Genomic DNA, 15,129 nt, shown 5'->3' on the forward strand with positions numbered 1-15,129 from the left:
CATGGCAGTGCTACATTTTTAATGCAACACATATACAACACATACAAAATTTGGGGTTGTATGTGTGTGCGTGTCCATAATATTCTCTCTTAACTTCACACCCTACCAAGTGTCTCTGTATATTCAGCCTTAGTGCTATTGGCTGGCAGTCCATGCCCATGTTCACTTGTCTGTATTCAGTTGTGCTATTGGCTGGCAGTCCATGCCCATGTTCACTTGTCTGTATTCAGTTGTGCTATTGGCTGGCAGTCCATGCCCATGTTCACCTGTCTGTATTCAGTCATGCTATTGGCTGGCAGTCCATGCCCATGTTCACCTGTCTGTATTCAGTCATGCTATTGGCTGGCAGTCCATGCCCATGTTCACCTGTCTGTATTCAGTCGTGCTATTGGCTGATGAGCCACTCTGTCCTCCTCCCTCACCAGCCCCACTGACAGAATGGCTCTGTCCCTTCCCTCTCAGATTTATGTTTGCGGGGGCCGGGTGCCAGGGAATGGAATTGTCCAAATAATGCCCCCCAAACCCAAACCCAACCCCAACCCCCCCTTCCCCACCCCAGCTTGCAAAGTATGCTGGTCCTCTGAGGCCTGTCCCTGCTAGCAGAGCTTCCTGGCATCTGTGGTGTTTCAGAGTTTGAGAACCACATAACAAGGAGAAAGGAACTCTCAAAATTAAATACAAATATATGCAAATACATTTTAAAGAGTAACATAAGGCCAACAAAGAGCAAAAAAACCAGGCCTGATAAAATAATACTCATCATTAGTGTCACTTGTCTGTTGTATGTAGATAATGGGTTAGTATGTGTTTGTTTTTTTAATATGTGACTTTGGAGCCAATGCTGAACTGACTGACACCCCCCCCCCCCATATAAATATATAACTAATGTCATACAGAGAAAGATGTGTTTTGCAATGGGGAAAACGCTGGTATTGTAAGAGTTTACTTGTACTGCAAATGCCACTACACATTTTAACCTTGTAAAGAGAAATATAAATATATAAATTCCATTCCTGGGAGAATTGACTAGTCTTAAAGAAGTGTGTCTTCCTTCTTGATTTCTCAGGATGCAGTTTGCAACCATAGCAGAGTGCTCTGTGTCTGGGGTGGGGGAGGCAGAATATAGAATAACCGGGCCTGGTTAGATAGGCTATGGTTTATTTCCATATGGAATGTAAAAAGTAGCCTATTACAGCAGCCTATGATAATTAGCCTAAGCTATTACTTCAACTCATAGCAGCCGAGCAAATCGTTGTAAAGACATGTAAACCTGCCTCTGAGCGATTTTGGTTTCAGGTCTGGTTAGGATTTAAAATTTGGCAGTAGCTAGTACTTATCGGAGTTGGTCGGGTCGGGTCTCACTGTCTCTGGTACGGACCGGGTTCGGGATTCAATTTTATGCCGTGGAGACCTCTACCTTTGTTCTATAATACAGACTCCCCTTCCAGAGGGAAGAGCTCCCCCTGCTAGCACAGACTCCTCTTCCAGAGGGGAGAGACTCCCCTGCTAGCACAGACTCCCCTTCCAGAGGGAAGGGATCCCCCTGCTAGCACAGACTCCCTCCAGAGGGAAGAGCCCCTGCTAGCACAGACTCCCCTTCCAGAGGGAAGAGCTCCCCCTGCTAGCACAGACTCCCCTTCCAGAGGGAAGAGCTCCCCCTGCTAGCACAGACTCCTCTTCCAGAGGGAAGAGATCCCCCTGCTAGCACAGACTCCCCTTCCAGAGGGAAGGGATCCCCCTGCTAGCACAGACTCCCCTTCCAGAGGGAAGAGCTCCCCCTGCTAGCACAGACTCCCCTTCCAGAGGGAAGAGCTCCCCCTGCTAGCACAGACTCCTCTTCCAGAGGGGAGAGACTCCCCTGCTAGCACAGACTCCCCTTCCAGAGGGAAGAGACCCCCCTGCTAGCACAGACTCCCCTTCCAGAGGGAAGAGCTCCCCCTGCTAGCACAGACTCCCCTTCCAGAGGGAAGAGATCCACCTGCTAGCACAGACTCCTCTTCCAGAGGGAAGAGATCCTCCTGCTAGCATACAGACTCCCCTTCCAGAGGGAAGAGACCCCCCTGCTAGCACAGACTCCCCTTCCAGAGGGGAGAGACACTCCCCTACTAGCACAGACTCCCCTTCCAGAGGGAAGAGCTCCCCCTGCTAGCACAGACTCCTCTTCCAGAGGGAAGAGACTCCCCTGCTAGCACAGACTCCCTTTCCAGAGGGAAGAGACTCCCCTGCTAGCACAGACTCCCCTTCCAGAGGGAAGCGACCCCCCTGCTAGCACAGACTCCCCTTCCAGAGGGAAGAGACCCCCCTGCTAGCACAGACTCCCCTTCCAGCAGCAGCTTGATTTTCCCTTGAGGTCTGCCAGGTAATTAGACTGCGAGCCAGTAGCCAGGTAATTAGACTGCGAGCCAGTAGCCAGGTAATTAGACTGCGAACCAGTAGCCAGGTAATTAGACTGCGAACCAGTAGCCTTCCGCACGTGCTTCTTCAGTCAAACACGAGGGCAGACAGTCATTTTTCTCCTGGAAGTGTTCTATAGGCTAGTCTCTGGTCGCCAGCATGGTGCAAAATCTGACTGGTTTTATTGTGGTTAATGTAACTTATGAGGTTAGGCTATATGAATTTGCCTATGCGGGGTCTGCGGCTCTGGTGGACACTGATGGGATTGACCAAATCATTCCACTTGTTTTGGTTAATGGATAGAATATATTGGTATAATTTGTGACCGATTTAGTTTCACATTCGACCTCACAACATGTAATGAACACACCAATTTCATTTCTGCAAACGTCGCTGTCCCAAAGTAAGAAATCAGAATCGCGTCACCTACAGTAATCACAAGTTCACAGCCAATAGGCTAGAGCTAAATCGGGCGTTCTTCGTAACGATGCATTTTACATTGTTTAACGTTCGATAATGTGGAATTAAATAAACTGGTTAATAGGTTAACATTTTGCACGCCCACTAAAAATACATGATTAATATGTTGCATGATTGTGCCATAAAACCAGCGGGAATGGTGAAATTACCCATTTTAGAAAGTTTGGCATGCATAGCAAAATGACGGATCTAGCACATCTAACTGCTACTCTTTACTGTGTTAATAAGTATGAGGAGGCTTTGAATTTAACCAGCATCTCTGACTAACGGACATGTATACGTAAAAAGTGGATTTATTTGTTTATGCTATTTTTAATCGTTACGACTGCCACCTACAGTTTGGAAGAACTTCGCGCTGAATCATTATAATCGGCCTTTTATGTCAGTTACTTTTAAACGAATAAGCCTACTTAGAGAATGCGTCGGTTTCGGTACATTGTAGTGATTCCGCTGTTTTCTCTTATTGTGAGAGCGTGCGGGAAATATGAAACCGAGCGGGCGCACGATCAAAGATCAGACTGCAGGTGACTGTCACGCTCACAGATTGAGGATTGGCTGGAGATGGAAGGTGAACGTTTAACTATCCTACATACTGCAGTTGGCATTTCTTGGTTCGGTTTCGCCACGGTTTTTTCAGGGTCTCATCATGGCAGCTTTAAACGTGGGTGCGCTCAAGAAAATGTTACCCAAGGTGAGTAATGACAAAGTTCTGCTGTTTCCCAAACTTAACCTCTATGTAACAAACCGCAGGCTACTTAGAAAGTCAGCACGCGACGTTCACTAGCCTAAGTGTTTCTCGATGTTATTTCTGTTCTTTTGTTATGAAGTATCTTAAAATAAACAGGCTGGGTGTAAATAAATAAGCATGCCTGCTTATGCCGATTATAATGATTCAGTGTTTATCGCGTACAAGCATTCGGCGTTTAACTAAACAATTATCAAATTGCTTAATCAAACTGGTTTTTATTTTTTTTTGTTTAAATATTTTAACGTATGGGATACTGGCAAGTGCAAAACCGATTAAATGGTCAAAAATAAACCATTTAGAGAATCCACAAGATCCTGGTCGGTAATGCAACTAATCCATGCATTATTCTGCCCTAAATTTTAATCTGAAGATCAGTGGTTCAAAGTTCACTTTTATGGCTTTGTTTGTACAATTGTCGTCTGAAATGTCGTACGGTATGAATGTAGGTTACTGTGCTAACGTAAGATTCAGCATATTTTGTGAATAGGCCTAGCCTATTTGGTGCTGGAATAGAGAATGTATGTTCATGGAAACTGTTGGATAACGGTATGCAATTTACTGTAGGTCTAAAATGTTATTGCATTGTACATGTTTTTACAAATTAAAACACAAAACAATGGGTGTACTAATTTAATTTAACAATCTTAGTGAGATTGAATGCGACGGGAAGATCTGACCTGTGGTTCGTTCAACCCGTTATCAAGTAACCAATTTTTATGCATGTTCTCGGTTATCTAGAGGGCTATTTCGCTTGTCTCTTTTTTTTTTTTTTTTTTTTTTAACCATAGCGCCACTGTGTAGCCAACAAATCCTGCATGCCAAATTTGCCATAACTGTAATTTGTAAATGTTCGTTGTGGGATTTACGATTGGTTTTTACGCAGGCCCAAAAAAAAAAAAAAATTAAGCAACTTGTTTGTAAAAATGCATCACCATAAAATTACAATGGCATAATATTTTCCTCGTGGCTCGCGCGACAATCGTCTCGTGGCATACTGCAAGCATTAAAGCGAATGCTGCTGTTCAGTGTTCGGGTGCTGAAAACAATATCGTGTGAATCGTGGGATCGATTAAGTTAGTTTTGGGCTGCAACATTGTGAGACGGAGTGGAATCCGGATATTGACCCTTTGTTTCACCAGAAATTCTGGCATTAATCTTGTATAGCCTATGTAAAAAAATTACTTTGTATAGCACCCTTTATTTATAGTATGCATAACAAACTTTTTCACAGAACATGAGCATTTACAGTGCCTTGTCAGTGCAGCCTAATCTCAGTTTGCTTAATGATATTGTGCAAGTGAGTAAATCAGTAGATTTAATTCAGGTTTTAGGGAGTTGAAAGGTGTTTTCTGAGAATAGTGGACTGGCTGTGAATTATTCAGCTGTAAACTAATTTTTTTTTCTCCAGCGGTACAAGCATAGGGGCTTGATTGTACAGGAACTCTTTAATGTGATGTCCCACTACAAGTGCCTTATGCCCGTGGTGGAAAATTATGGTAAGAAAATACCCCTTCAATGTTAATAATAAGCCTTATTTTTCAAAATGACATTTTAATTGGCCATGGATTGTATTCCAGTACACAACGTATTTGTTGTTTTCTTCCAGTCTTCAATGATGGCAACACCCAACACTTAATGAATTTGACAGGAACTGTTCCAGTGCATTTCATAGGTAAGCATCACCTTGTGCTTCTTGTGCAGTGCCGATAATGGAGAAGATTTGGGTGACTCATCCCTGTAAATTCAGTTTTTATCATCGCCTGACACAAAAATCTGACTGAATATGTGATGCTGTGTAAGAAAGCTGGGCATCATTTCACATACTGAACTCCCTTAAAGTAAAAAATTCCTTTTTCTTAGTAAAGGAATAATAATTTTCCTTCCTCATTCTTCTCAGGGAAGCAGTTCAACATTCCGGTGTGTTTGTGGCTCTTGGACAGCTATCCCAGAATCCCTCCGATCTGTTTTGTAAAGCCCAGCAATGAAATGATGGTCGTTACGGGCCAATACACTGACGCCAATGGCCAGATCGATCTCCCTTACCTGCAGGAATGGAGCTATGTGAGTGTGTTATTTATTTATTTATTTATTTATAATCTCTTCAAATGTTTCAATCAGTCAATCAAACTTTATTTGTATAGCACATTTCATACAGTAAGTGCAACTCAATGTGCTTCACAGAAAGTAATTTCAAAGAATAATTAATATAATTAAAAATAATTACTTCAATTATAATTAAAATAATTAAAAAGAGAGAAAGGAACAAACAAATAATAATAATAATATTAATAATAATAATAGTAATAATAAAAATAAATAAAAGCAATGCAAAAACCTAGGTAAAAGCAATGCCAAAAAGGTGTGTCTTAAGATTTCTTTTAAAAATGTCCACAGATTCAGAAACCCGTAGATCCTCCGGCAGGCTTTTCCAAAGGCTAGGACCATAATAGCTAAAAGCTGCTTCTCCATGCTTTTTTGTTCTAGCCTTTGGAACAGTTAAGAGACCAGCGTCGGAGGATCTCAGGGTTCTGCCGGGGACATACCTAAAAAGCATCTCGGATAAATAGGCAGGTGCATTGCCATTTAGTGATTTAAAAACCAATAGAAGGATCTTAAAATCTATTCTAAAACTAACAGGCAACCAATGCAGGAACTTTAAAATGGGAGTGATGTGTGTGCTCCTTCTGGTCTTTGTCAGTACGCGTGCTGCTGCGTTCTGCACAAGTTGTAAATGACCAATTGCTTTTTTTGGAAGACCAGACAGGAGAGCATTACAGTAATCAAGCCTGTTAGTAATAAAACCATGCATTATTTTTTCAGTATCAGCTTGAGAGAGAAACAGTCGAACTCTAGCAGTATTCCTTAAATGGTAAAAAGATAATTTTGTGACATTTCTGATGTGTGCCTCCAAATTTAAGCCAATAATGACACCAAGGTTTTTGACCTGGTCCTTGGTGTTGAGTGCAAGTGATTATCTATCTATATTAGAAAACTTCACTCTCAGAATGGAGCAGCTATATATTTTGTTTGAAGGTGCCTACAGATCTTGTATATGTAAATTGCAGTTTTTTAAAGAGTTCATTGCCTCATTTCAGGACAGGGGTTTTCTGTCGTGACTTCTGGGTCCAACTCAAGGGCTCTCGTCCTGACGGCAGCAGTAGGTTGAAATTGATCACAGGTCTAATGTTGCTTTTTTGTTTTGTTTGGGGGGTTTTACTGCTCCACAGCCCCAGTCGGACCTGCTTGGGCTGATCCAGGTTTTGGCCGTGGTGTTTGGGGAGGAACCCCCTGTTTGTATTCGCCCACCGCCAAACTCCATTCCTGTTCCTGTCTGGGAGAACTGTGAGTGGCCATTCATCAGGAGTTCACAGAACCAGGTGTCACCTGTAACTAGCAGTTTTAAGCAATAACACCGGTGAGGTGGATGACAGAGATGCGCTGCATGACCGAAAGTATCTGGACACCCCTTGGTCTGGGGCTGTTTTTCATGGTTTGAGCTAGGCCCCTTTGTACTAGTGAAGGCAAATCTTAATGCTACAGCATTCAATCACATTCTAGACAATGCTGTGCTTCCCCAACTGGACCATGTCCTGGGCACACAGCATTTCATATAGAAATGGTTTTGTGGAGAACGGTGTTGAAGAACTTGACTAGCCTGCACAGAGCCCTGACTTCAACCCCATCCAATATTTTTAGGATCTGTTGGAAAGCCAACTGCGAGCCAGGCCTAATTTCCCAATCAGTGCCTGCCCTCAATAATGCTCTTGTGGCTGAATGGAAGAAAATCCTTGAAGCAATGCTCCAATATCTAGTATAAAGCCTTCCCAGAAGAGTGGAGGTTGTTATAGCAGCAAAGGAGAGACCAACTCCATATTATTGCCCATAATTTTGGATGAGATTTTGGATGTCAGGTGTCCGCATACTTTAAACATGTAATGTGTGGAGCGTTAAGCCAACGGAAATATACTTTCGAAAATTAGAATGGTGCGGCTTTAAAGGGTGAAAGATGTAGGAGGACATTCTAGCTTTTTTTGTTGTTTTGCTGTGTGTTTGGGGGAGTGGGGGGTAGTGCATTTTCATCACTACTTGCCCTAGTTTTACAAGCAGTAATGAATTGTTTAATAAATCAGTTAATTTTCTGGAGTTTTAGTGTCCTGTATTAACATTCTGCATTTTGCTGCTGTAGAATATTACTCTGCAGAGTACCCCAGTCCTTTTAGCAAAGAAACCAACCTTTAAATGCATCAATATTATATACACTATTTTGTAATATGTTCTGTAGCATTTGAACTGATCATATTTGTAAGGCAGTTCAGCCAGTGGGCTCTGATAGACTGCTTCTGTGTCACAGAGTCAGTAGTACTGCCTGGGCCATTTCCCCTGGTTTTGTTAGATTTGGCCAGAGCAGTAACACCAGTTTCACACTTACCACAGTCTTAATATTCCTGATTGAATTAATTTTGCTTTCATATTTTTCAAGGGGAAGCTCCTGAATCTTGGAGAAAAACAGAAGTCATTTCATCTTCTGACAAGGAAACGTATTTCACTCTGAAAGGAGAGGATGGACTGTTGATTCGCTCTGAAAATGAATCTGATTGCTAACTGCTGTAGTACCCTCTTCAGGATTGTTTAATTTGTTGCAAAGAACCCACAGGAGGAGTCCTCTGATTCAGCCGACCTTCCTTGTGATAGGAAGGACTGTAGCACTGAAAATAATAGGCCCTGTTTTCCGTGAGAGGGCATGTTCTAGGAAGAGAGTACAGTTTAGTGGTAGGAATAGACGAGCAGTGTTGTGCTGAATGGCCTGTTCTCGTCTTACGTTAAGAGATTTGGGATTAGGACCCAGTGTTTGGGTTAGGGTAAAGATGGTGCTCTGGGTGGGGATAGGGCCTGGAATCACCTCCTTCTGGAATCTTCTCGCTGGCCACTGCTCACACTGTCCAGTTCGTTTTTGAGAAGCAGCCAAAGCATATCCCTGCTGTCTGCCATGTCCTGAAAATCCTGGCCGATCTATTTTTCCCTGATTTTAGATGGAAGACTCTCCCTCAGGCACCATAGAAGCTAGTGTGCTCAAAAACAAAGGGGTGTGTGGTTGAAATGGTGGTGTTTAAGAAACTGAGCGATATGTCCTCAAAAAATTTTAAAATTAATTTATTTCCAATGTGAAAGCTATAAGAGAAGTTTCAGTTATCAGTACATTATCAGTGTATTACAATTCTTGTCCCACCTTTATGTAGAACAGTACCAGTTATTGGCCATTTAATGTATCAAACTGATCCTGAGATTTCAAATTGAAATTTGAACTTCAATTAAAATGTTCATTTGAAATGGAAGGGGGGGGGGACAGAATTTGTGATTTCCAGTAAATAAAAAGACAGTCAACATTGTTGTTCTATTAAATACATTTTTTTTAAATGCATAAATTGAAATCTAATTTTATGTTTATTTTTAATTTTTTTTCCAGAGCAATGGCCTACATCTCTGATGTTAGTATACACTCATGTGTGGATTTGCTTTTAGGGACCAATGACCAATTTATAATCTAATGACATTTTGGATTTTGGACACCTTTGTCCTGGAACACAGGCTTGATTATGCACTGAGCGGTGACAAACCCAGCATTCGACTTTCTGGCTTTTGGGTTAGGCCAACTGGGCTAATTTTTGTGCGGGGAAAAATGACTTTGGGCAGTTTGCCATAATTTGGGCTATTTTTTGTTATATTGAGCAAGTTTTTTATCTTCCATTTTCAGGAAGATTTACATTCATTGGTGCAATTTGTTTCTCCTCTGCCTTTTCCTCGATTGGTATTCTGGTATCTGACAATAGACATAGTTTCAACATTCAAAAATGGCAAGTTACTCACACATACAAAGCACTGTCTGTAAGTCACTAATTCAAACTTGAAAAATCTATGTCTGCCATTAAAAGTATTGATGTAAAATTAGGCCAAGAAGTTACAAGAAGCAATATTGGCTATTTTAGCTCACACAAATTAAACAAGCTGTATTCCAAATCAATGCTTCCCAACATTTCCTAAATTATTTAAAGTTACTTGGCGCTGTGTGTAGAAGCATACAGTACATTAATGGGGCAAACATATCTGTGTATAGTTTTGTAAGTGTGAAGATTGATTTAATAGTCAATATGTCAAATTGTATCTGTATTTATGTAATATATCAATATTAATATAAATATTGAATCATATTTCAAAGTAACTTAGATCTTTTCCTCTTCCCATCTTGATCTAAAATTGAGGTCAACTGGGCATGCTCAGCATTTTTATACATGCCACAGAGCATGATAGGATGTTAATTGCTTAATTGTATCATGCAGTACGTCTGTATGGAAGCATCTCCATTTGATGTTATTTATTCAGGGTTTTCCTTTAATTTGTCACCCGTCTGTATGTCCATTTTGCGTGTGTCCAATATTTTTATTGGCTGATGTAAGTAAATGTCCAATGAGAAGACATATTCTTTGTGGACCTGGAACATTTGTGATGATGTAATCAGGAAGAAGAGGATGAAGAAGAAAAAGAAGGTGGAGGAGGAGGATAAGGAAAAAACGCTAAAATATCAGTTTGCGCTTATTTGTGAATTCTTTCAGATATTCAGAATTCTGTCTGTTGACAAGGCAGGTCAATTTTTTTAAAGTGCCAATTCAGTGTTTGTAGGAAGAAGATCGTTAATTGATGGAAGCTATAGCATCCAATAATAGATGAATCTTGCCTTGAAGATGCCTTCTGATATTCACTCTTTCAGCAATTCGTCAGTTTAGGCGGTGTTTCAAACAGGATTAATTTTTATAAGAAACTTTAATTAAGCTCTAGAGAAGAACATAAGGGCGTGGCCGAATGTGTCAGTCAGATGACTTTAAAAGAGAGTGACAATCAACTTATATTTTGCAAAGAACTACCAAAAAAACGTATTTGGTATAAACACACACTAAACACATAAATTAACAGACATTGTATTTTATTATAACACCATTGGACGTGTTTACTTTCACTTTTAACTGGACAGAAGGAGAGGCAGGAATTCCCCGCTCTTGTTCCTCAAAACCCATCTCTTGAAACTCAAATGGCCACTGTCACCGTAAAAACGCTGAAGAAAATGCTTTCCGCGGTAAATTAAAACATATCACAAATATAGTCCTGATGCTTAATGTTAAAACTTTTATCTCTGTAATGAGCTGACTGTTGAGTTCGTATAAATGTTGAGAAAATTACTTTTATTTTTCCTCTTTTGGTGAAGTTGTGGCACAGTAGACTGCGATGCGGAGTTCAACGTCTCTGAGATCTAAAAGACAGTTACCAATTTCCGGATTGTTGACATGAACCAGTTTATGCTAGAGTGATTATTTGCGACTCCTGTTTCCAGTTTTATAAATGAACCTCTTTTATTTTCTTAGAAATACAAGCACGTCAGTTTGGCTGCTCACGATATCATCACCGTGGTCTCCATGTACAAGGATCTGAAACCTGTGATGGATGCTTACGGTAATTGGAATGGATGGGATTTTATTACGTGAGCTTGACGTATTAAGAATACATCGTTTTTATTTCATGTATGGCGTTATGTTGTATTAAACTGTATTTGTGATCTCTGCTGCAGTTTTCAATGACGGTTCCTTCAGAGACTTCATGAGTCTACGAGGAACCGTGCCGGTGAATTACAGCGGTAAAGGTTTCACATTCTGTTTGTCCCTACATTTGCACAGATAAAATAAAACATGCAGAACTATAGCCAAATTGTTTCATCCTTTAATAATCCCTAAGCGGTTATTATAAAGGTTCATAGACTTGACAGGCATTAGTACCCAAATGACGAACAGAGACGCTGAACAGAGAAACGACGGATTATTAGCGCGTTATATTGCATTACGTTTTCTGAGCGTTTTGTGCATCGCTAATGGCTTTAACAACTTAGCGAGGGAGATTGGCTGTCTTTGGGCTCGATAAAGGACATATAATCACTCGTGCGTAATGGCTGGTTTTTAGGAAATTTAATTAGAATAGCCACTAAATATGAACTATATGGTGTTTTATTCTTTCTTTCTCTTTCTTGTCATTCTGTTCTAGAAATGCGTTCAACCTCAGGGTCACCCGGAGTTTCCTTTAAGAAACCATTTTATCTGAAGCCAGCTGACCTCCATGTGTTTTCTAACACCTATATTTCAGGAAACGTGTACAACATTCCAGTGTGCCTCTGGCTCATGGACACACACCCCTACAACCCCCCCATCTGCTTTGTGAAGCCCACCAGTGCCATGATGATCAAGACTGGCAAACACATCGATGCCAACGGCAAGATCTACCTGCCCTACCTGCACGAGTGGAAGCATGTGAGTCACTGACGTGCAGCTCACCTGTGATTGGCTAAAGGAGTCTGTACACTACACATGCAGCTCTATTTATTTTGTCTTTTAAAGTGGACACTATGTGAGCAGACAGAAAGAGAGTTCATATCAATGTTCACAATAATCACATGGGATTGGATATTAACTTGTATACATATCTGACTTGTGCCTGACTAGTCAAATCCCTCTCAAGTACTTTTTTGTCATGTTGACTTACATCAGCATTTTTGACATGAATGAAAAACATGTAGCTTGTCTGAATGCACAAATCCAATTTATTGTGTGGACCGTTGCCCGGAAATATTGGATCTGAAAAAACATATGATTTGAGTGATAAGGCCTGCTGTCGAAACAAAGCGCTTGAAGCGCTTTCCAGTGGCTGATGAGCACTTGACTCTGTCTCTCTGAGAGAACTTTATATTACTGCTGTGGCCAGTTGTGTATCTGTTGACCATTTTGGATGAAACTTTGTTTCTGGAAGGATCTGCTTGTCTGTAGCTGGACAATTTTCAGAATGTGTTCAAAACAAATGTGTTGTGTGATGTGGTGTCCAGCCCCAGTCGGACCTGTACAGGCTAATCCAGGTGATGATCGTGGTGTTTGGGGAGGAGCCTCCAGTGTTTTCCCGCCCCACAACACCGAGGATCTTGCTGACTCCTGAACACCCCAGCCGTAAGCACTGAACCCCCCCAACCCGCTCACGGTCTTAGTGTGCCCTCCATATTGTGCCTCACTTGTCCTGTCTGGACGACATACATTTCTGCTCCTTTAAGCTGCGATTAGTCCTTTTGGTTTCATTCCGTCAAGTGATTAGAGAATTAGAGAAACGCAATTTAAACGTGCAGTGCTAACATCAGCTCCAAAACACCAGTCCTATGTTCATTCTGAAAGGTTTTAGTTTGGGTTTTGTTTGCATGTGCACATATTATACAGACTGACATATCCAACAAAAAGCCTCTGTGCTACTTCATTTGAATCCAACAAATTCGCCTTTAAAGTGCATGGCCCGTGAAAAAACTTCAGAAAAAACTCTCCAAGCATGAAAATGTCAGAAATTCTATCAATGAGTGTCAAACCTGTTCCAAGTAAATGATAAAGTCATTGGTCACTTATTAGTAAATTCTAACAGTAATTCATAAATACTTGAGCAATTCATACGTGACCTTAATTGGTGAAAAGTGGCTGAGAAATAAAGAACAGTCTGAGACATATGTCAAACCTTAGGCTAACATCCTTAAGAAGAAAGAGAGCACTGGTGTGCTCAGAAATCACAAAGAACACTTTTGTTGAATACACTATACAGTCTGGGCCTGCCAGCTGTTGCTCATATAACTGGTATGAAAGCACTTATGGTCTCTACACTAATTCTGCATGGCTAAATGAACTAAACTGTGCACGGCCCTAGGTATGCACAGAAATGTGTGTTAATGAAATTATTTAAATAAAGTTACACATATTGTAGTTGTAGGTCAAAGTCCAGCCCCTGAACACATAAACCTGATGGCTGACTCTGGTATCAGTACCACAGGGAATGGGGACACTGTGAAACCAACTCTGAGGTAAAGACCCGTATACGCAAAGCAACACCAGCTTCTCTGATTGATGGATTATTTAAGTGTGTATCCTTCAGAAGGAATCCTATCTTTGCAAATTAAATACTTTCCATACAATGTGTAAGAGAACCAAGTGATTAAACAAATCAAATATGATGGTGTGAAAAAAACACTATCTAAGTAGAACCAAGATTATGTTGTTGTACATAAACTATTGTCATATATAATTTATAATAACAATAAAAATGAACAAATGTTGATTTCCCCCCTGTCCCCCCACATTTTCAGCACCAGTGACCAAACTGAATTGGCCTCAGATGATTGCAAACCCTCCCTCACCCTCTCAGCTGCAGAAAGCAGCAAATCGTCCTGCAGACTCTCAGCCCCTGAAACCCATCCAGCAACTGCATCGGCCCCTGAAAGCCGTCCAGCAGCTGTATCGGCCCCTGAGATGCTGCCCCCTGCCCTGGCTTCTCTCTGCTTGTCTGGCACCACCATGCCTGCCTCAGAGGAGTCTGTGCTGCAGAGACAGAAGCTCCAGCTGGAGATAGAGGTGCTGCAGCGGCAGAAACAGGTTCTGGAGATACAGGAGGAGTACTACTCCATTAAACTAAGACGCCTGCTTGGAGACGATGCATAGTAGAGTAACAGGCTGCATGCAAAATGACAGTTTTAGCATTTGTACATAACGCGTGCTAAACCATCCCAGTCGCTTATGACTTACTTGTAAATTATTGCCACAAACTCACCACTTTCTTGTCAAAATTGTCTTTAATAAAGTAAGTCCTTTATATTAATACTTTATATACTTTATATTATCTGTGTGACTCTGTGTGTTAGTGAGGGTGAGCCTTATCTATTCGGACCTTACATTAATGCCAAAGTTGGATTACTCATGTCCATGTTCTGCATGCCTGTCAAATAGGTTTAAAAGAAAAAAAAAAAGAAACACAGATGAGTGCATTACAATCTGCTTGTATTTTTAAACTGATAATAACCATTCAATTTAATTTCAAAAGGTTTCAGCAATTATCGGACGATATTTAGCGAGTTCACAATGTGAACTCTGCGCATTACATTTATGAATAAATCCGTAGTTACTATCCTATAAGGTCATAAAAGTCAAAAAAGAGAAAAGGAAACAGCGGAGCACGTATGATCCATTTTGTTTTCAATACAGTGCTAATGCTCAGTGTTTGCTTACAGACACGTTCCCCACTTAGTGTAAAAAGTTTTTGCAAAGGACAGCAGTGTATTATAATGCGCAGGGAACTGGTTTGGTAACCAAAAGATTGCAGGTTCAATTCCCATGTATTTTAGGACCTTGAGCAAGGTATTTAGCCTGAATTGCTTCAGAATATACCCAGCTGTACAAAAAAATGGCTGCAGCGTTTAATTGGGATGTGCTGCTGCTGATCCACCATTAGCTCTTGGCATGTAAGGGACGGCATCCACCTAATGGAAAAGGGTTTTTTAAAGAACCACGAAAAATGCAGCCAACAGCCCCCCTCAATCTATCACACCAAAAACCACATTACTATAGTTAAAAAGAATCAAAGGTAGCAAAGGAGCATATTGTACCTGCCCAGCTTTA

At 41.0% G+C, this 15,129-nt stretch overlaps 1 protein-coding gene across 2 annotated transcripts; it reads left to right on the top strand.

Moving 5' to 3' along the window:
* The first annotated feature begins 10,559 nt into the window (after positions 1-10,559).
* Positions 10,560-14,332, top strand: LOC135241906 (tumor susceptibility gene 101 protein-like). 2 transcript variants are annotated; one of them, XM_064312684.1, is made up of 7 exons: positions 10,560-10,748; positions 11,035-11,122; positions 11,238-11,303; positions 11,804-11,967; positions 12,537-12,654; positions 13,451-13,541; positions 13,824-14,332. In XM_064312684.1, the coding sequence occupies exons 1-7, from the start codon at positions 10,704-10,706 to the stop codon at positions 14,173-14,175; spliced, it is 924 nt and encodes a 307-aa protein (XP_064168754.1). In that variant the 5' UTR covers positions 10,560-10,703; the 3' UTR covers positions 14,176-14,332. The 2 variants fall into 2 exon arrangements, with proteins under 2 accessions (XP_064168754.1, XP_064168753.1); XM_064312683.1 differs by having other exon boundaries at positions 10,571-10,748; positions 13,445-13,541.
* Positions 14,333-15,129: the final 797 nt, after the last annotated feature.

The sequence above is a fragment of the Anguilla rostrata genome, chromosome 16 (genome assembly GCF_018555375.3).
Source record: "Anguilla rostrata isolate EN2019 chromosome 16, ASM1855537v3, whole genome shotgun sequence".
Taxonomy (NCBI): domain Eukaryota; kingdom Metazoa; phylum Chordata; class Actinopteri; order Anguilliformes; family Anguillidae; genus Anguilla; species Anguilla rostrata.

Excerpts from the sequence above, each read along its gene's own strand:
- LOC135241906 (XM_064312683.1), top strand. The coding sequence starts at position 10,704 with ATGGCCACTGTCACCGTAAAAACGCTGAAGAAAATGCTTTCCGCG. Across the intron at positions 11,123-11,237 it reads ACCTGTGATGGATGCTTACG|TTTTCAATGACGGTTCCTTC; the intron begins GTAATTGGAATG and ends TCTCTGCTGCAG. Across the intron at positions 12,655-13,444 it reads GACTCCTGAACACCCCAGCC|TTGTAGGTCAAAGTCCAGCC; the intron begins GTAAGCACTGAA and ends CACATATTGTAG.